Source organism: Festucalex cinctus, chromosome 16, assembly GCF_051991245.1.
Source record: "Festucalex cinctus isolate MCC-2025b chromosome 16, RoL_Fcin_1.0, whole genome shotgun sequence".
In the NCBI taxonomy this organism is placed as follows: domain Eukaryota; kingdom Metazoa; phylum Chordata; class Actinopteri; order Syngnathiformes; family Syngnathidae; genus Festucalex; species Festucalex cinctus.
Genome location: NC_135426.1, coordinates 3,764,419 through 3,784,942, shown reverse-complemented (window position 1 = coordinate 3,784,942; position 20,524 = coordinate 3,764,419). Strand labels below are relative to the sequence as shown.

The 20,524-nt window shown below is 43.4% G+C and overlaps 1 protein-coding gene across 2 annotated transcripts in view; it reads left to right on the top strand.

Annotated features, from left to right (window-relative positions):
* apaf1 (apoptotic peptidase activating factor 1) overlaps positions 1 to 20,524 on the top strand; it is a 74,309-nt gene that overhangs the window by 31,646 nt on the left and 22,139 nt on the right. Inside the window, exons 8-15 of one of the 2 annotated variants that reach the window (XM_077499348.1) lie at positions 6,304 to 6,542; positions 8,006 to 8,173; positions 8,261 to 8,392; positions 8,455 to 8,568; positions 9,912 to 10,096; positions 10,175 to 10,301; positions 14,063 to 14,188; positions 17,017 to 17,157. In XM_077499348.1, coding sequence (XP_077355474.1) covers positions 6,304 to 6,542; positions 8,006 to 8,173; positions 8,261 to 8,392; positions 8,455 to 8,568; positions 9,912 to 10,096; positions 10,175 to 10,301; positions 14,063 to 14,188; positions 17,017 to 17,157 — 1,232 coding nt within the window. The other variant, XM_077499351.1, reaches the window with a different exon arrangement.

The window sequence follows — 20,524 nt, the reverse complement described above, 5'->3', positions numbered from 1 at the left end:
TGAAAGTAGCCGCCGTCAAGCCCATTTTAAAAAAGAGAACACTGGATGTCTCCCTGCTAGCAAATTATAGACCAATCGCAAACCTTCCCTTCGTAACTAAAATAGTTGAAAAAGTGGTTTTTAATCAACTCAGCAATTTTTTGAGCTTAAACGGACTTTTGGATAAATTCCAGTCAGGTTTCCGACCTCATCACAGTACAGAAACAGCTCTGATTAAAGTACTGAATGATATAAGATTGAGCACTGATGCAGGGAAGGTATCAGTGCTCGTCTTGTTGGACCTCAGTGCAGCATTTGACACGATTGATCATAACATACTGTTAGACAGGCTGGAAACTTGGGTGGGATTAAATGGAACAGTCCTTAAATGGTTCAGGTCCTATTTGGAGGAAAGGAGTTACTTTGTGACCATTGGAAATTTTGAATCTGATCGAAAGGCCATGATATGTGGGGTCCCTCAAGGGTCAGTCCTTGGACCCCTGTTGTTCAGTCTGTATATGTTACCTTTGGGTCAAATGCTTCAGAACACCGATGTTGACTATCATAGTTATGCAGATGACACACAACTGTATTTATCTATGTCCCCAAATGACAGCAGTTCTATTAACGCATTGTGTCATTCTCTAGAGCAAGTTAACAACTGGATGAACCAAAATTTCCTTCAGCTGAACAAAAACAAAACGGAGCTCATTGTTTTCGGCAATAAACTAAAGAGGATTGCTGTTAAAAAACAGCTTGAGTCACTGTCTTTAGAAACTAAAGACCAAGTTCGAAATCTTGGGGTATTAATAGACTCAGATCTGACCTTCAGTAATCATATTAAATTTATCACTAAAACAGCCTTTTACCAGCTGAAAAACATATCCAGACTGAAGGACTGCATGCTTCAAGCAGACCAAGAGAAGCTTATCCATGCTTTTATCTCCAGCAGACTAGACTACTGTAACGGTCTTCTGACTGGACTCTCTCAAAAGAACATGAGACAATTGCAGCTCATTCAGAACGCTGCAGCTCGAGTTCTGACCAAAACAAAAAGATCAGAACATATTACTCCAGTACTTAAGGATTTACACTGGCTCCCTGTCAGCTGTAGAATCGATTTTAAAGTTCTGCTACTCGTCTATAAATCACTAAATGGTTTGGGTCCTGAATATATCCAAGAAATGCTGATTGAGTACAAGCCCAGCAGGGCTCTGAGATCTACAGACTTGGGCCAACTAGTGGAACCCAGAGTTCGAAGCAAACATGGTGAAGCTGCATTTAGCTATTATGCTGCACACAGATGGAATAGGCTGCCAACAGAAGTGAAGTCAGCCCCGAGTGTAAATGCTTTCAAATCCAGGTTAAAAACTTTGCTTTTTTCTTATACCTTTGATTAGGGACTTTTAAACAGCTTTAATTAAGTGTTTTTTTTAATTATTATTTTTATTTTTATTTTTTTATTTTTTATTTTTATTTTTATTTTTATTTTTATTTTTATTTTTATTTTTATTTTTATTTTTATTTTTATTTTTATCATTATCATTTTAAACTTCCTTATGTTAAATTTTTTAAAGTTTGTTGAATAATGTTTTAAGACTGTTAGTTTGTAACCTATTTTCATTTATTTTTCTTCCTCTGAATGTTAACTACTGTTTCTTGATGCTTATGTGTTGTCTTTCCTCGTGTAAAGCACATTGAGTTGCCTTGTGTATGAAATGTGCTATACAAATAAACTTGCCTTGCCTTGCCTTGCCTCCTTTAATATACGTAGATTATTAAATATTATCTATTCCACTCCTGAAGATACCCCTGAGTGTATAGTCTCCATTGATGCTGAAAAGGCATTTGATCGCGTGGAGTGGGTCTACCTGTGGGCAGTGCTGGAGAAATTTGGTTTTGGGCCGAACTTCATTGCGTGGATTAAACTGTTGTATTCTCATCCTACGGCCTTGATCCGAACCAACTCCCAGTTGTCTGATCCGTTTAGCCTGCATCGTGGAACCCGCCAGGGTTGTCCTCTCAGCCCCATGTTATTTGACCTGGTTATTGAACCTCTCGCCATTGCCATCCGTAGCTGAGATGACATCACGGGTATATGGAGAGGCAGCATTGAACATAAGGCCTCGATTTATGCGGACGACCTTATGCTGCTTATTTCGAATCCGACCACCTCTCTCCATTCGGCTCTGTCACTACTCGATCACTTTAGTCAATTATCTGGGTATAAAATAAACTTTGAAAAAAGTGAACTGTTTCCAATTGGCAATATTATATCTGCTTCAGACTTTAGCAATTTTCCATTTAAAATGGAAAATTACAAAATTTCCTATTTAGGCGTCACGTTTACCCGAAAGTAGAGATACACCGATAATCGGTCGGGCCGATAATCGGGGCCGATATTTGACATATTGGTACATATCGGTATCGGTCTGTTTTATTAATCTGACGGCCGATATGAGCGATCCATTTAAAACTCCGTCTTTTCGCTTCGAATGCAGCCCAGAGCGTCTCTGTCTGTTATGGAGTCCAACTCCAGCAATGTAACGCCCATAGCAGCATTTGATTGGTTAGCCGTGCAAGAGCCAGAACCAATCAGTAGTGTATGCCTGTATCACAGTAGCCGGTCACACACGCACCCACAGACACAACGCGACAGACACATGCTTCGAAGGTAAGTTAAAAGAGAAGAGACTCCGCCGATCGTTTCACCATGATAAGCTAAACACATTGAATTATGTTGTGTATTAAATGCACTATATGAATGGAGCTGCATTGCCTTGCATTGAATCCCCGCTAGCTAACAGTGGTGTGTTCAGCTTAGCATGTAGGCTAACACCCAGTAGCTAATTCGCTACTTGAACTACTCGGGGAGGGAATCACACACATTTTCACTTAATTAAGTAAATAATGTTTGTTAGAAAGGTTCCAAATATTAACAGTTGTCATTATTATATTGTCTAGTTCCATGTTAAGAGTAGAGTAACGTCATTATATTTACCTCTCGTGACGCACACATTACATTCTGGGTCATGTCCACTACTTGTTGCATAGCGGTTATTATGCAGTGAGATGCCACAGTGACACTAAATAGCGTTTAGTTACTTTATATTGTGTTTATTTGTCGCACTGGTTTGCCATTGTGTGCCTTAAGCTTCGACGTCGATTTGATTGACAGCTCGTTGTGCACCTCGTTAAAGTCCGCTCCGTAACTAATTAAGTGTCTCAAACACCGTTTAACTACACGAACGTGTTCTCTTCCGTATGTTTGGCATTAGTAGAGAAGTGCACTAAAGTATAGTGTGCTTATTTGCTCGTTTTGTCTCTCTTTTCACGTCATGTCTGCTGTCAGTTGGGACATTATGCTCTCAATGGATGCCACTAATATGTAACATCTACGGCCGTAGTCGGCTGCAATTAATGTTCAGTGATGTAATTTCGTTACGTGCCTCATACTTTGAATAATGAGCTCATGTTTGGTGTGTTGTATAACTTTCTCGTGTGTTAGTAACTATTCATGTGGACAGCTAAGACAGTGCTTGTTAATGTGAATTAGCAATGTTGCAGCCCAGTTATTATTTAGACAAGTACATCTGTGCCATTAAGTGATACAGTACAGTACAGTAGTGAGAGAATAGTGGGCCCATATACACACACGTGTCTATAAGTGTAAAACACATTAAACAGCAGAAAGTGGCAGCGGTCCACCGCAACAATGTCTGTTTAACCAAGTTATTCTTACTATTATTATAACCAAGTTATTTTACTCTACCTTTTTCTGCGTTGATTGGGGCATCCTAAGTGGCAGTAAACTACATGATGAAGTGTCTTTTGACAGTTCTCTTGTAGAGAGGAGTAGCATGATATTGCTGTTCTCGATTTAAGATCCTCAGCTTATCAAAACTGTCTATATGGTAACAATAACAATAATTATAATAAGGTCTACAAGAACTGTATGGTGTTCAGGGATGAATAGTTTTTCTCATGGAATTTTTTTTATTTTTTTTGCTGTAGTAATAAGTAATGCCACAGCTGATGCACATTTTGAATGACAGGGTTCCTCCTATTACTTCAAAATATAAAAATATAACATTTATAGAATAAAACTACAAGTATCCCAAATGCTATAAAAGGTAATGTCACATTGGCCCCCACATTTAACTCCCCCCGCCACCAACGTCTTATTGCAGATAGAAGGATGTAAAATGAAAAGTGCAGTGTGAGAATCCATTGTAAAGAACTGTTAGGGTTTGCATTATTCAAAAATTTGGTGCCAACATTTTAACTTTTACTGCAAATGAATATCGGCTTCAAATATCGGTTATCTGCCTCCTTGACTACCGATAATCGGAATCGGTATCGGCCCTGAAAAAAGCATATCGGTCTATCTCTACCCGTAAGCACAAAGACCTTTTTAAAGGGAACTTCTTGAATTTATCAGCTTATATCAAACAAATACTCAATGGTCACCACTCTCCATGTCCCTCGTTGGGCAAATAAATTCTATTAAAATGACAGTTTTACCGAAATTTTTGTACCTATTTCAGGCTCTACCAATTTTCATTCATAAATTTTTTTTTGATGATCTTAATTCAACAATCTCTTCTTATATTTGGAAGGGGAAAAGGGCCCGTCTTAACAAAACCCATCTACAAAAGACGAAGGCCGCCGGTGGTCTGGCTTTGCCTAATCTCCGTTTTTATTATTGGGCTGCCAACATGCGGTGTCTCACATTCTGGTCTCACTTTCATAATCGTCCGGATCCTCCTGGCTGGGTGGCAATGGAGTTGAGATCAGAGAAGGACGTATCCCTGGCTGCATTGATCGGCTCCTCTCTTCCACTCTCAACCAGATCTTTAAAAAATCCGGTGGTTAAACACTCAGTGAGGATCTGGTCTCAGTTTCGGAAGTTTTTCAAATTACACGACTTCTCACCATTTAGCCCAATATTATGTAATCATTTTTTCAAACCCTCACTCAATGACGACGCCTTCAAAGAGTGGAGTCAGAGGGGAATAGCACGCTTCAAAGATTTGTTTATTGATAATAGTTTGGCATCATTTCAACAATTACGCAATAAATTTGCACTTTTAAATTCAAATTTCTTCCGTTATCTGCAAATTCGACATTTTATACTTTCTAAATTGCCCACCACACTAAGTTCCGACAGGAATATTGTTGACATTGTCCTCTCCTCAAATCCATACCAGAGGAGGCTTGTCTCTCTTTTTTGCAGCATGATGTTGGCTCTGAAGATGACGTCTATGGATGGGATCAGGGCGGCATGGGAAGAGGACCTAGGTGCCCCCTTTTCTGAGGAAACATGGTCATCCGTCTTAAAACAAGTCAATTCCTCATCTCTGTGTGCTCGTCATAATTTAATCCAATTCAAAGTGGTTCACAGAGTTCACATCTCCAAAACCAAACTGGCCAGCTTTTATCCCGACATCAGCCCACTCTGTACCAAATGTAATATCTCAGACGGCTCACTCTTTCATATGTTTTGGACTTGTCCTAAACTTAGCAAATTCTGGACAGAGGTTTTTTATTCCCTCTCCCAGATTTTGACAGTGAGGGTGGAGCCGAACCCCCTTGTTGGTTTGTTCGGAGTCACAGAGGACGTTCGACTTTCTTCTGAACAGCGCCGCACCTTAGCGTTTGCCTCCCTCCTGGCGCGGAGGTCTGTCCTCTTCAGGTGGAGGGATCCCTCTCCTCCCACGCACGCCGATTGGCTGGCAGCTTTAATGACATGCTTGAAAATTGAAAAGATCAGATACTCTCTCCATTATTCTAATGGGAGATTCCTGCGTGCCTGGGGACCTTTTTTTAAACATGTGTCAGTCCTCTCAGGCCCTTGACATTCCACAATTTGACTTCTCTTTTATGTTGTTTATTTTGTTGACATTGGTTATCCATAATCATTACTAAAGCTGAATATCTAATGGTCATGAATCTTATTGGCAGTGACGGGGTTTAATTTTATGGTTTATTTTATTTTTGTTTCTTTTTTTTGTGTGTGTGCTGGATGTCAGTCCTGTGTTTCATTTCATTTAGTCTTTTTTTGCACTGGAAATCTATGCACTATTATTGCAAAAAATAAATAAAGAGATTTTGATTAAAAAAAAATTAACACTGGTTGTAATTCGTGTTAATTTTGTCTGCCATTTTTAAATTTAGTCTTAATTTTAGTCCAATTTCAGTCACGCTTGTTGGTTTTTATCAGTTAGTGAACCTCATCCCATTTTTTAGTTAGTCCATTTTTAATACATAAAATGAAAGAAATGACTTTTTACAATATTTCATCCCGAGTTTCGTCCGCTTCAGGCTCCCCGCTGGTGGTGTCCCTGATCGGCGCGCTGCTCAAAGAGAAGCCCGAGCGTTGGAGCTACTACCTGCGCCAGCTGCAGCAGAAGCAGTTCAAGCGCATACGCAAGTCGTCGTCGTACGACTACGATGCGCTGGACCAGGCCATGGCAGCCAGCATCGAGGTGCTGCCCGACGAGCACCGACAGCTCTACCGGGACCTCGCTGTGCTGGAGCCTGACATCAAAATTCCCGCCACGGTGAATGCCCTTGTGGCAAATAGTCATTACAAAGGGAGTACTGTTTCAAAGTTTAGCACGTCCACCCCTCAGTTCTGAGGACTCAGGTTCGAGTCCAGGCGCCAACCTTCCTGGGTGGAGTTTGCATTTTCTCCCCGTGCCCGTGTGGGTCTTCTCTGGGTACTTCGGTCACCTCCCACATTCCAAAGACATGCAGGGCAGGTTAATTGGACGCTCTGAATTGTCCCAAGGTGTGCTTGTGAGTGTGGATGATTGTTCGTCTCTGTGTGCCCTGTGATTGGCTGGCAACAAGTCCAGGGTGTCCCCCGCGTACTGCCCAAAGACAGCTGAGATAGGCTCCAGCACCCCCTGCGACCCTTGTGAGGAATAAGTGGTCACGAAGATGTGTATATATATATATATATATATATATATATATATATATATATATATATGTGTGTGTGTGTGTATATATAACAGTGATACCTCGGCTCTCGAACTTAATTGGTTCCCAGAGAGTGTGTGTAAGCCGAAAAGTTCTTCTTCCGAACATTTATTTCCCATAAGAAACCATTAAAATGAGAATAATCCGTTCCCAGGTCCCTATAAAATATAATTTTCTACTAAATAAGCCTTAAAACTACACAAAAATATACCTTATTTTATGTATAATAAATGTGCTATTGTATTGTAATTAAAGAAATAAATTGTACTGTATAATAAAGTCGTTTTATTTTACTTTGTGATGGTAGTTCTTAAGGATAGTAGCAATGGTAGACTTACTTCATTCGCGAGCGTTTCACCGCGTAGAGTGTTTATGGAACGGTTGTCACTCATTCGCACTTTCGTGCTCACCGGAGCGGAGGAGGTTTGTCCCTTGGTGAAGAAGGAAGTGGAGCACTTTAGCGAGTCAACAAAAAGTGAGCACCGCCAACTACTTTCACCTCTTTCCTGGGACTAAACAGCCGTGGCACGATTTTCTCCTTTTTTGAGGTACGTGATGGCACTTTAGCTTTTTTTAGTGGCGCGAACTCCATTGACTACAATGCAAACGCGCCGCCGAATCGCCGTCCCTCGCTGGTAAGCATTAGGCTTAACACTAGCCTGTGGTGGGGTCTTTTTCGGTCCCATAATAGCAAAAGTACACTCAAAATGTCTATCAAACACAAACCGCGTCCGCACTAAAAGAAAGGGGGTGACGAACTGGGACGCCGTGAGCGTGCGTCAGCTTCTCGTGGCCGCCACCGTGGTGCTGTTCGACCGCGCGGTTTGGTTCGTCCGCCGAAAAGTAGTTCGTCAGCAGAGACTAAATTCTCGCGAATTTAATGTTCGTGAGGCGAAAAGTTCGTGAGCTAAAGCGTTCGTCAGCCGAGGTATCACTGTATATATATAGTTTGTGTGTATATATATATATATATATATATATATATATATATATATATATATATATATATATATATATATATGGCACCTCGTTTCTCCAGGTTTTGTCCGTCCTGTGGGATCTCGAGCCTGAGGAGGTGGAGGACATCCTGGAGGAGTTTGTCAACAAGTCCTTGCTGTTTGTGGACAATCACAGCAAACCTCAACTGTACTACCTCCACGACCTTCAACTGGACTTCCTCGTGGAGCAGAATCGTGCTCAACTCGAGGTCTGTTCGTGAAGGCCACTCGCCTTCACTTTAAAAAAAAAAAAAAAAAAAAAAAAGTTAGATTTTTGTGACGTGTTTGTGCTGCAGAACCTTCACACTAAGGTTGTGCGTCAGTACCAGCAGCACTACAGCGAAACTCCACCCACATCTGGGGACCAGGAGTGCCTCTACTGGATCCGGTTCTTGACCTACCACATGGCCAAAGCCAACCTCACCCAAGTAACAAACTGAACAATTAGGGAGAGGATTTCATATTCCTGATTGTGGTCTCGTCTTCCCAGGAGCTCTACTCCCTCATGTTCTCTCTGGACTGGGTCACCCACAAGGCGCAGATACTGGGCCCGGCTCATCTTATAAATGACTTTGTGGAATACGGACCCATTTTGGACAAAAAGGTAAGCAAGGTTAAGAATGTAGCATGGAGAATGGTTCGAGTAACTGAGGAGACCCCACTGAAATTATTTTAGTTTACTAAAACTAACTATAATGATAGCAAAAATGTCCTCCGTTTTAGTCTTTGGTAATTAATTTAATGCATCAGCCTTTGGGGATTATTTTAAATGTAATTTTAAATACCGACGTTTGAAAGTGTGTCACACAGAAGTGATGTCATCTAGCAGCAGCCAATAGAAAAGCACCTTCAAATGGCGTCGCTCCCATGCTGTTTTTGAAATATTATGCACAAATAATACACATTAACTCATTCGCTCGCCGCCATTTTCACAGAATCAATCCAGTTTGCTCCCGGCTGTTTTACTGGATTTTGACTGATTTTGGAAGGCCCACAGAATATTGTGTTCTATTGCTATAAAAACATGGAACCTATCAAAACAAAGATTAAAGTCTCTTCTTTCATCAAGAAAAAAATATATTTATGTCTGTTTCCATTTTGCAGCAATTAGCATTAGAATATAGCTTAGTTTGATAAATTTTCACAAATCTATTTTAGAATTGTAATTGAGCCTTTTTTTTCACCATGGCCCTGGTTGAGCTCTTATACTTTGCTGCCACCTGCTGGCCGTTTGTGTAATAACTACAATTTCTGCAACCGTTCTTTGCAGTTGAGAGGCTGCATCAAAGCCTTCTGAATGCACTAGCATAAAAAGAAAAAAAAACCCTGTCTTTCGGACACTTAAAACATAAAAAAAAATAAAATAAAATACATATTCATAAAACAAAAACAAATACTAAAACTAACTAAAACTAAGTATTTATATTTATTAACCCCCCCCCCCCAAAAAAAAAAAAAATATATATATATATAGTTAACAAAATAAAATCAAAATGAAAATGCTTTTTAAAAAACGAAAACTTATCTAAAACTATAATGACTGTATCGCAAAAATGTCTTTTCATTTTCGATCATTTAATTTCGTTGCCTTTAGGGAGGATAAAATATGTTTTTTAAGGATATTTATTTCACCGGAAAAAGGACGTTTGAAGTGACCTCATCTAGCAGCAGCAGCAGCCAATCAAAAAGCACCTTCAGATGACGTCGCTCCTTGGCGCTGTTGCTTTTTTCAATTTACTGTTTTTTTTTGTTTTTTTTTTAAATGTAGCGCGTAAGTAATACACATTTAAAAAATAATACTGAAACTAATTAAAATGTACCATTTATTAAATGACTAAAACTAATAAAAACCAACAAAACCACCCTGAAAACTAATTAAAACTAACTACAAAAAAATAATATATATATATATAATAACCCCACCCCCCTCCCCCTCCCTTCTTACAGAACAGCAACATTCGGAGTCACTTCCAGGAGTTTTTGTCCCTCAGCGGTCACCAGCTGGAGCAGCGGCCATTTCCCGACGTGGTCCAGCTGGCTCTGTCGCAGCCTCAGGCCTCGGAAGTCTATAGGCAGGCATTGCAGCAGGCGCGGGAGCGGGCCCGAAGCGGGAAACTCCACTTTGATTGGCTGTAAGCGAAGCGAAAGAAAGACTCGTTCACGTTGTCCCCACCAGACGCGTTTTCCAATTCGTTTGCCTCCGTGTCTAGAAATAAGAGCAGCGTGGAGAGTCTATCCCGGCTGGTGATCCATCCCCACCAGGGCTCCGTCTACGCCGCGTGCTTCTCCCGCGACGGAGCCAAAATCGCCTCCTGCGGAGCCAGCAAGACGCTCAAGGTATCTGCTTAGAAGCCATTCAAATAGCAAATACTGTACTCTGGATCTTTTTTTTTTTTTTTTTTTTTTTTTAGGACCTTACAGGTCAAATCGACTTGTTTTGAATACAAAAAAAAAACAAATACAAATGTCTTCATAACGGAGACAACTTTCTGTCAACAAATTTGTGTCTTTCTTAAACACTATTGTCATGCAACTTGCCTAGTCAATTGTTTCATTTTATAAACTGACAATTTTTTGTGTAACATTGCAAAAGTAAATACATAAATAAAATCACTTAAATATTAAATCCAATGAAATCAATATTGATATTCCTCAGAAATTGTGTGCTTCAAAGTGTCAAAACATAAAATATATTTTAGACTTAGACTTGACTTTTTTGATCCCTTTGGGATGGCTCCCTCTGGGAAATTTACATGTCCAGCAGCAATAAGAACAGATAATAAAATAAAAAATAATTCAATCAATCAATAAATAAGGTTATTACACCAGAGATTGAATTAATAATAATAATAATAAAATAAAAAATAAAAATTCAATCAATAAATAAATATGGTTATTACACCGGCGATTTAATTAAATAAATTAAAGTACCGTAAAGTGCCATATTTGTGAAGTGAAGTGCACGCTACACCCTCCTCCCCCCCAGTGAGGAGTTGTAGAGTACAATGGCACGGTGGACAAAAGAGTTCTTTAGTCTGTTGGTCCAGCACTTGGGGAGCGTCAGCCTTCTACTGAACAGGCTCCTCTGAATGCTGATGACAGTGTGCAGAGGGTGGCTGGTATTGTCCATAATATCAAGCAGTTGGTCCAGAGTCCTCTTCTCTGCCACTGTCACCAGAGAGTCTAGCTTAACGCCGACCACAGAGCCGGCCCGCCTGATAAGCTTGTCCAGTCTGTAAGAGTCCTTCTTGGATGTGCCGCCCCCCCCCAGCACACCACGATGTAAAAGAGGACACTGGCAACCACAGACTGGTAAAACATCTTCAAAAGTTTGCTGCAGATGTTGAAAGAACGCAGTCTCCTCAGGAAGTACATCCTGTTTTGTGTCTTCCTGTACAGGTGACGGGTGTGTGTTGTCCAGTCCAGTTTATTGTCCAGCCACAACCCAAGGTATTTGTAACTGTCCACCACCTCCACCTCAGCTCCCTCGAGCAGGACTGGTCGCGGTCCTGGTCTGGACCTCCTAAAGTCAATGACCAGCTCCTTTGTTTTAGAGGTATTGAGCTGGGGGTGGTTGGTGTGGCACCATGCAGCAAAGTCTCTGACTAGTCTCCGATACTCCTCCTCTCTGTCGTCTTGGATGCACCCAACGATGGCTGTATCATCGGCGTACTTCTGAACATGACACGTCTCTGAGTTGTAGCAAAAGTCCGAGGTGTACAGGGTGAAGAGAACAGGAGCCAGCACTGTGCCCTGAGGGGCTCCTGTGTTACTGACCACAGTGTCAGATAGGGGTGTGAATTGCCTAGTACCTGACGATTCGATTCGTATCACGATTCACAGGTCACGATTCGATTCGATACCGATTAATCCCGATACGAATTTATAAGTCGATTGTTGCGATTTTTTTTCATTCAAATTTAGAAAATACTAATCAGTAAGCTTGTAGAGTGTAAGATTTATATGAAAATGTATTATTTATTTATCTGAAATTTCAGTCTTATAGAGGTTGTAATCTGTTTCATGTTTGAACAGCATTAAAATAAAATATTAAGGCTTAATGTTCCGTTCATATAACATTCTTCCATGCTCAAGGTGTGAATCCTAACCCGAAGTCAGACGTTTTGTTAAATATTTTTCCATTAAAAATGGAAGTTTAAAAATCGATTCACACACACACACACACACAAAAAAAAAAAGGCAATGATGATAAGACGTTGAATCGGTAAGACTACCGAATGAACAATTCTGAGCTCTTAAAAAAATAAAAAATAAAAATAAATAAAATAAAATAAAATAAAACGATTTTTTTTAATTGAATCGATTCGAGAATCGCGCGATGTAGTATCGCGATATATTGCCGAATCGATTTTTTTTTAACACCCCTAGTGTCAGACGTGATGTCCTTCAGCCCGACATACTGTGGTCTGCAAGTGAGGTAATCAAAGATCCAGTTCACCAGGTGGGGGTCCACTCCCATCCTGCCTAGTTTGTCCCGAAGCAGAGGGGGCTGGATGGTGTTAAAAGCACTGGAGAAGTCCAAAAAGAGGATCCTCACTGTGCCACATCCCTTATCCAGATGGTAGTGGATTCGAGAAGGTAGAGGATGGCATCCTCCACGGCCACACCCGGTTGGTACACAAACTGCAGGCGTCCCAGGGCGTGCTGCACCTGAGGTCTGAGGAGGCTGACGAAGACCCGCTCAAACGTCTTCATCAGATGTGAAGTGAGTGCCACTGATCGGAAGTCATTCAACTCGCTGGCAGTGGCCCGGTTCTTTTTCGGAACAGGAATGATGCGGGATGCCTTCCAGAGTGTTGGCACTCTCCCAGTCTGCAGGCTGAGGTTGAAGATCTGTTTTACTGGTTCCCCCAGTTCTGCAGCGCAGGCCTTCAGTAGTCTTGGACACACTTTGTCCGGGCTAGCGGCTTTCCTGGGTCGGACCTTCCTGAGCTGCCCTCTGACCTGTTCCGTGGTGAGGAGTAGTGGTGACTGTGTTGAGATGTGGGGGTGAGGGGGAAGGAGGAGGAGGAGGGGGGTGGTGTGGTGTGAGGGTATGTGGAGGGGGGAGGGCGAGGGAGGGGCTGGTTGAACCTATTGAAAAAGTCATTCAGTTCATTTGCCCTCTCAACTGTCCCCTCTACGGCTCTGGTCTTGTGTTGAGACCTGTTATGGTCCTCACACCTTCCCAGACCTCCCTCATGTTGTTGTCCCTCAGCTTCTGCTCCACTTTCCTCCTGTAGCTGTCCTTAGCTTCCTTCACACACATCTTCACCTCCTGCTGTGCTGCTTTCATTGCCTCCTTATCTCCGCTCCTGAAGACAGCCTTCTTCTTGTTGAGGATAATCTTGACTTCCCGCGTTACCCATGGCTTGTTATTAGGGTAGTAGCGGAATTCTTGACAGTGGAGACTACATCTGCGCAGAAATTTACATAATTCCGTCAGACAGTGTGTCATCTCCTCTATGTCCTCACCATGTTTGTTCATCAGCACCTCCCAGACTGTGGTGTTAAAACAGTCTCTCAAGGCACTTTCCTTCTCAGGGGACCACCTCCTGACAGATCGAGTTGTCACTGGTTGCTTTTGAACCAGGGGAATATATATTTGCTGTAGCTGGACCAAGTTGTGGAGGGGAGTCACTCTGTATGCATCCAGTACGTTAACATACAGCAGATCGATCGTCCTGTTGTTCCTGGTTGGGCAGTCCACAACTTGATTAAAAGCAGCCAAAGTAGAGTCCAATGTTACATGGTTGAAATCCCCAGAGAAGGTGCTTTTCTATTGGCTGTTGCTAGATGACGTCACTTCTGCGTGACACATTTCCAGTCATCTTTATTCCGGTAAATATAAAAATAAATCTACTTAAAATTACATTTAAAATCATCCCCGAAGATCATGCATTAAATTAATTAGCAAAGACCTAAACAAAGGACATTTTTCGTTTTTAAAAAAGCATTTTCGTTTTTGTTTGATTTTGTTAAGTATTGTTTTTTGAATTTTAGTTTTTTCGTTTGTTTTAGTTAACTAAAATAACCTTAGTCATGACTTTGTTTCACTTTAAACTAAAGTACACTGTACTTCCATTGCATGTTCCCAGATTTTTAGGAGCACATCCGGTGAGAAGCTGACAGAGATCCAAGCCCACGACGACGAGGTTCTCTGTTGTGCCTTTTCCCCCGACGACCGTCTCCTAGCAACCTGCTCCAGTGACAGGAAAGTGAAGGTAAAACGAAAGTTCCGACTGGAACTACGGTTCTATGAGTCCCGGACGACCGCCAGAAGGCGGTGCTTTAAGCACTGAATGTTCCTTTCGCGCATGCGCAGTTCGAGTAATGCATACCAAATTAGTCACCTGTGACCCCTGGGTGACCCTAGAAGGGTATAAGTTCCGGTGTCACCCAAGGTTCGTTTCCTACGGAATCTTCTCGCGTGAACACGAGGATTCCGAGCGACAGGGCGCCCTGGCGGTCGTCCGGGACTCATAGAACCGTAGTTACAGTCGTAACTTTCGTTCTATTTCGTCCCTCCCGACCGCCAGAAGGCGGTGCTTTAAGCACTGAATGACTAATACTGGCGTAGTCGCGAGGGATCCCAGACACAAACCTCACTGAGAAGCCCCAGCAGGACCCAAGATCACGCCAAGCGGATGGGGAGAGGCGACATCCACGCTATAAAACCTGGAGAAGGTGCAAGGTGTCGCCCATGAGGCAGCAGCACAGATATCCTCCAGGGAAACACCCCTCAGGGCGGCCCAAGACGTGGCAACGCTCCTGGTGGAGTGACAGCGCACCCCTGACGGCAGGGGGCGGCCCGACAGCAGGTAGGAATGGTGAATGGCATCCACGACCCAGTGAGACAAGCGCTGCTTGGAGAGAGCGGAGCCCTTGGTAGGACCACCATAACAAACAAAAAGCTGTAACACTGCAAGGCTCTCACCGGACACAAGAGCTCCGGCCTGTCCCCGCCATCAGCAGGAGGGGGTACATAACGTGTAAGCCGTAGAGGCTGGTTAGAACGAGAGCCAGACAACACCTTGGGAATGAAGGCAGTGTTCGGCCACAGAGTGACGCCGGCGCCATCCGGGTGCCATCGCAGGCATTCAGGTCTAACCGACAAGGTCGCTGACACGCTTGGCGGAGGCAACGGCGAGCAAGAGTGCAAGTTGACCCTGATACCCAACAGGGCCACATGTGACAGGAGATCGGAGGTGTCCCGGATCACCTGAGCCCGCGACGGCGCGCAGAGGAGCCAGTCGTCGAGGTACGGCAGCACCTTCATGCCCGCAGACTGCAGGGGCGCCAGAGCAGCCTTCACAAACCGAGTGAAGACCCGCGGGGCGAGGGAGAGCCCGAAAGGGAGCACACGGAACTGCCAGTGACTGCCTTTGTAGGCAAAACGGAGAAATCGACGGTGTCGAGGTGCGATGGGGACGTCGAAGTAGGCGTCCTTCAGGTCTATAAACGTGAACCACTCCCCCTGGGCGAGCGACTGCAAGACGTCGTTCATGGTCAGCATGTGGAATGGCAATACCCTGAGATGTCTGTTGAGCCCCCTCAGGTCCAGTATCGGTCGGTATCCGCCGGTCTTCTTTGGGACAAGGAAGTACGTCGAGTAGAAGCCCCCGGGCTGTGCCAGGGGGTCCAGGGCCTCGATCGCGTCCTTGGTCAGGAGGGCGGACAGCTCCTGGTCCAGAGCTGAGGCTTTTGCCGGGTCGGCGATGAGAGTCACCCTGACCCGACAGGAAGCAGGAGGCCGGCGTCTGAACTGCAGCTCGTACCCGTGGGTCAAGATGGAGACCACCCATGGGCCCGAGGCACGAGCAGCCCAGTAACTGAGCTGCTGGTGGGAAAAATGTCCGACGGCCGGCCCCAAGGCCTCGGTCCCTGGCCCTCCGGCCCCTAGGGCCCCTAGAGGGACGGTGGACAGATGCGGGGATAGAAAAGGCCGAGGAAGGGCGCCTGCGCCGGAAGAAAGCGCTCTCAGACGCCGATTGAGCCTGTGGAGGCACCTCCAAATGCAGGAGGTCCAAGGCATTGCGCAGGACAGCCCGTATAGAACCATCCCCCGCCTCACTGGACGAACTCTGAGCGGACGCTGGAGAGTTCGGTCCCAAAACCACAGACCCCGGGTCACGGTCGTCGTCATGAAAAATGGAAGCCGAAGCCGCCAAGGAAATGGCGTCTTCCTCAGGAGGAAGGGGCAGACAGCAGTCGCGAAAGCGGCGACAAGCTGAGAGAAGGGGCGCGAACGCCACCTGCACAGCTGAAGCCAGGTGCGCACCGCAGGCGGGGCACGCACAAAAGTAAGTAAGACAAACAATCGAGCGAAAAGCGCGACGCCGTAAGCTGTGAGCGGGGACGCTGATGCTGCCCTCACCAGCAAAGGCACAAAAAAGGAAAGCAACAACCAAACGGCAACACCGCCGGAGAAGGCGGCGCTAATAAACCGAGAGAAGCGCTAACGCCGCCAAAGCCAGCGGAGGAAAAATAGGGTAAACCACGAGTTGTGGTAGCCAGGGCGCTAACGCGAGGCTAGCCACACAAAAACTCAAAACACCGCAGCAAACGCGAAAATTAGACAGCAACGAAGACAACAGAAGTAGTCAATAACCTTACCCCACGGGAGGTTAGAACACGCAACCACATCGGGTCACAAACGAAAGAAAGAAAAACACCGTCGCCGCAGCCTTTGGAGGGCGAACTACGCAGCTCCGACCAATCCGGTCACAAGGCTCCAAGCGGCGCGGTCAAGAGGATAAATACAAATCCCAATTCTTACACTCTTCGAAAATGTGTCGTATGCATACGCCACGCGAGAAGAAAAGAGGAAACGAACCTTGCGTGACACCGGAACTTATACCCTTCTAGGGTCACCCAGGGGTCACAGGTGAGTAATTTGGTACGCATTACTCGAACTGCGCATGCGCGAAAGGAACATTCAGTGCTTAAAGCACCACCTTCTGGCGGTCGGGAGGGACGAAATAGAACTGAAGTTTTCTTCGACTTGCCGCCACATTTGTTTTTGAGTGTGTGCACGTGCGTTTCTTTTCAGGTGTGGAACCCAGCGCGCGGCATGCTGTTGAGGGTCTTCGACGTGGAACACGAGGAGCAGGTCAACCACTGCCAGTTCACCAACACGCCACGCCGCCTCCTGCTGGCCACCTGCTCCAATGACAATTACTTGAACGTCAAGGTAAGGGCAGTGGTTCCTTGTAGAACTAGTTTAAATCCTTGACTTTCCCAATTGAAGTGGATGAAAATGCCATTAATCTGTTCCATCATCCCGTGAAGAAACAACAAAACTGTTTCTAACTAGGGATGCACGATGATATTGGTGGCCGATAATGTTCGGCAATTATCAACCAATTTGACGTCAAACAGGTAAACCAGATAATGTCAGTTGTTGTTGCATTTTTAAAACATGACTGTTTTGTTTTGGCAAACTCAAAATGCATTACTGGTTGTCTTTGAAGTGGAGATATCATTAAAATTCAGCTTCATGTTGCTTTACACAATGTTTACATGTATTTGTACATGTTAGACTTATAGTAGGAATCAAAAATATGTTTGTACTCAAGTTAATTTTTCAAACAATTATCGGCTTACTTATCCATTATTGACATTGGCACGTTCTAAATTATTGGCTTATCGGTATCGGTTGAAAATAGTATTGTCGTGCATCCCTATTTCTGGTGTGTTTTTATTAAGAGTGTGACGATATATCGATATTGCGATAAATCGTGATACTTCGTCTCCAGATAGATTATCGTTACGCCTACGCAAGTTTCGCGATATTTGTAGCTAATATACAGCCACTATAACGGCTCCATTGTTCATGACATAATGAGCAATTACTTGGTACGCCACGAGGGGAGCGCCTCTTAAGGGTGGCGTGGAAGTGGACGCAAGTCTTCAGGTGAAGAAGACTAATCAGCTTATTATTATTATTATTATTATTATTATTATTATTATGTATTTGTATTAATATTAGTATTATTTTATTTATATATTTTTTTTATATATATTTGATATATTTATGTATTATTATGTATTTATTAGGGTGTAACAAAGACCGATTCGATCCGGAAATCCGATTTTGAGTTTAACAATGCGAGTGCGCCGGCACACGGACTACTGTATTGGTCTAAAAATAGCTTGTGCCGGTCGATGGCCTGAGCAAGACGTCATAAATCGGTTTTATGTTGCTAATATATGAAATCAGGCTGTCTTATAAAACCACCAAAACAGTCCAGTTGCTATTGATTCAGTGCCTTAACCGTTAGGCATTATTGTGACCCGTTTTGGGCTTTTTGATGGTTCTGACCAAGTCATTTCAAAATAAGATAACGCCCAGGGGTTAAGAATAAAATGTCATCCTGGATGAATGAGAATATTATACACAAGCCAGCTGTTTAAACTGCATTTCCTTGACTCTAAGTCACGCGAAACTTCGCCCGGGAAACGGTGTTTGTGTGTGGGTGGAAAAAAAAAAAAAGTCACCCGAGACTTGTCGCAGTTATGTGAGTAAGGGAGCGCTTTTGCTTTCGGTTTTGGGAGGAAAGTGTTGGAAGACGCGGACACAACGTGCTCCGGCAAGTTTAATGTCCAAAGTATGGAAGCGATGTTAATTGACCTTTCGCATAAGCTCCGCCCCCCTTAGTTACTGTTGCTAGTCCGTCAAGCTTGGTGACTCCGACAGCACAAGCCTTGACGGGAAGACTTACACCGGCGTGTATTAGTGATTTCTTTTGGAGCAATACCAGTGCAATATCCTCCAGATCGAGGCAAAAAGGTTTACAATATGCAGTGGAGGGTTATAGTCATAATATTAAATTAGCCAGCGAAGGGGAAACATACAGGACGCACGCTAAATCTGAGAAAACCCCACGACCTATACTTCAGATGCAACCAGCACAGCATTATGGACCAGTCGTGCTCTTGTACTGCCGGGTAAGTTTTCTTACTTATATTAGTCTAGTATTGTTAAAATATGAGGATTACTGTTAGGTCAGCAAGTTAGCTAAACCTCTGTGTTTATAGCTAGCTAAACATTAGTGTGTTTTTTTTTGTCCTTGAAAGCATCAGATCAGTCATTGTTATTCTTTGTCCATCATGGGGGGGCGCTCCGACTGTCCTCTCCAAGAGTGATCGTATATTATGCATCCCGGGTGTTGGAAGGAGAGTCTTCGCATGTATTCGCTTTAAAGGAGAAGTTCAACAACTCAGAAGCTAGAAGAAAAAAGTAACAGAGTGCCGGGCCGAGATTCAAGCTGGAGACAAAGAGATTTATTTGACACAGACATACAAACAAGACATATATTCTGGCCAGAAGGGATCAGAAATCCGTCGGACAACGGGATGCACTGGTTTATATAGCCTGACTAGAGTCCACCCCCAAACTTTTTCCTTGGGCGTAACATCTTAAGGTAGCTAACGGCATTGGGTCACTACAAAATTTGTCCACTCCTACAAATTAGCCTAATTATTCATATGAATGTCTTTGGCCACTAGAGTGTGGAGACATTTTTCTCTTTTTCATTTATTATTTTGGATTTATGAAAATAATTCACTGAATAGAAAAATAAGCATGTGTAGTGGATAAAAAAATGTTGAAGACATCCTTATAACACGAGACTTTCAAAAATTAACACATAACGGGTGCTCCTCAAATTTGGCAGGCGGAAAAAATCTAATAAAAAAAAAAAAAAAAAAAAAAAGCTCCTTAATTAAGTGATGAATTGGGATCAATCCAAACTAAATTTAATCGATTTAATCAAAATATAATTGTTTGACAGCCCTAATCATCTCCATCAAGTCTATCAATCTAATGCTATAGTTTCTTTATTTTATTTTTCCTGCTATTTAACTTAACCTCCTCTCAATTCATTTGGTTCAGCACCTATTATCCTTCAAAGCGACTCCTGCAAAATTCATCATTAATAATTTCTAAATATATACTCAAGCATAAACTATCATTTCGTTATGCAATGGCTACGTATACATTTATTTATTTTTTATGCCTTCTTTGTCCCCTCATATTTTTCAAACTGCTATTATATCTACACTTACTCTTCTTATAAACTTCTACACACAGACTATTCCTTCCATAGATTATATATTCATTGGATTCAAACATCCTCGTTTCCCATCTCCCACTTCTGTACCATTCCTATCACCATCAACTCTGACCTTTCACACATACACACACATACACCTTCTGCTGTCCCCCTTCCCTCCGCCTTTCTCTCTCTCTCTCTGTCTCTCTCTCTCTCTGTCTCCGCCTCTCCCTCTCTCTCTCTCTCTCTCCGCCTCTCTGCCTCTCTCTCTCTCTCCGCCTCTCTGCCTCTCTTTCTCCGCCTCTCTCTCTTTCTCCGCCTCTCTCTCTCCCTCTCTCTCTCTCTCCGCCTCTCTGCCTCTCTTTCTCCGCCCCTCTCTCTCTCTCTCTCTCTCTCTCTCTCTCTCTCTCTCTCTCTCTCTCTCTCTCCGCCTCTCTCTCTCTCTCTCTCTCTCCGCCTCTCTCCCTCTCTCTCTCTCACTTCACATCATTCCTCACTTACGTT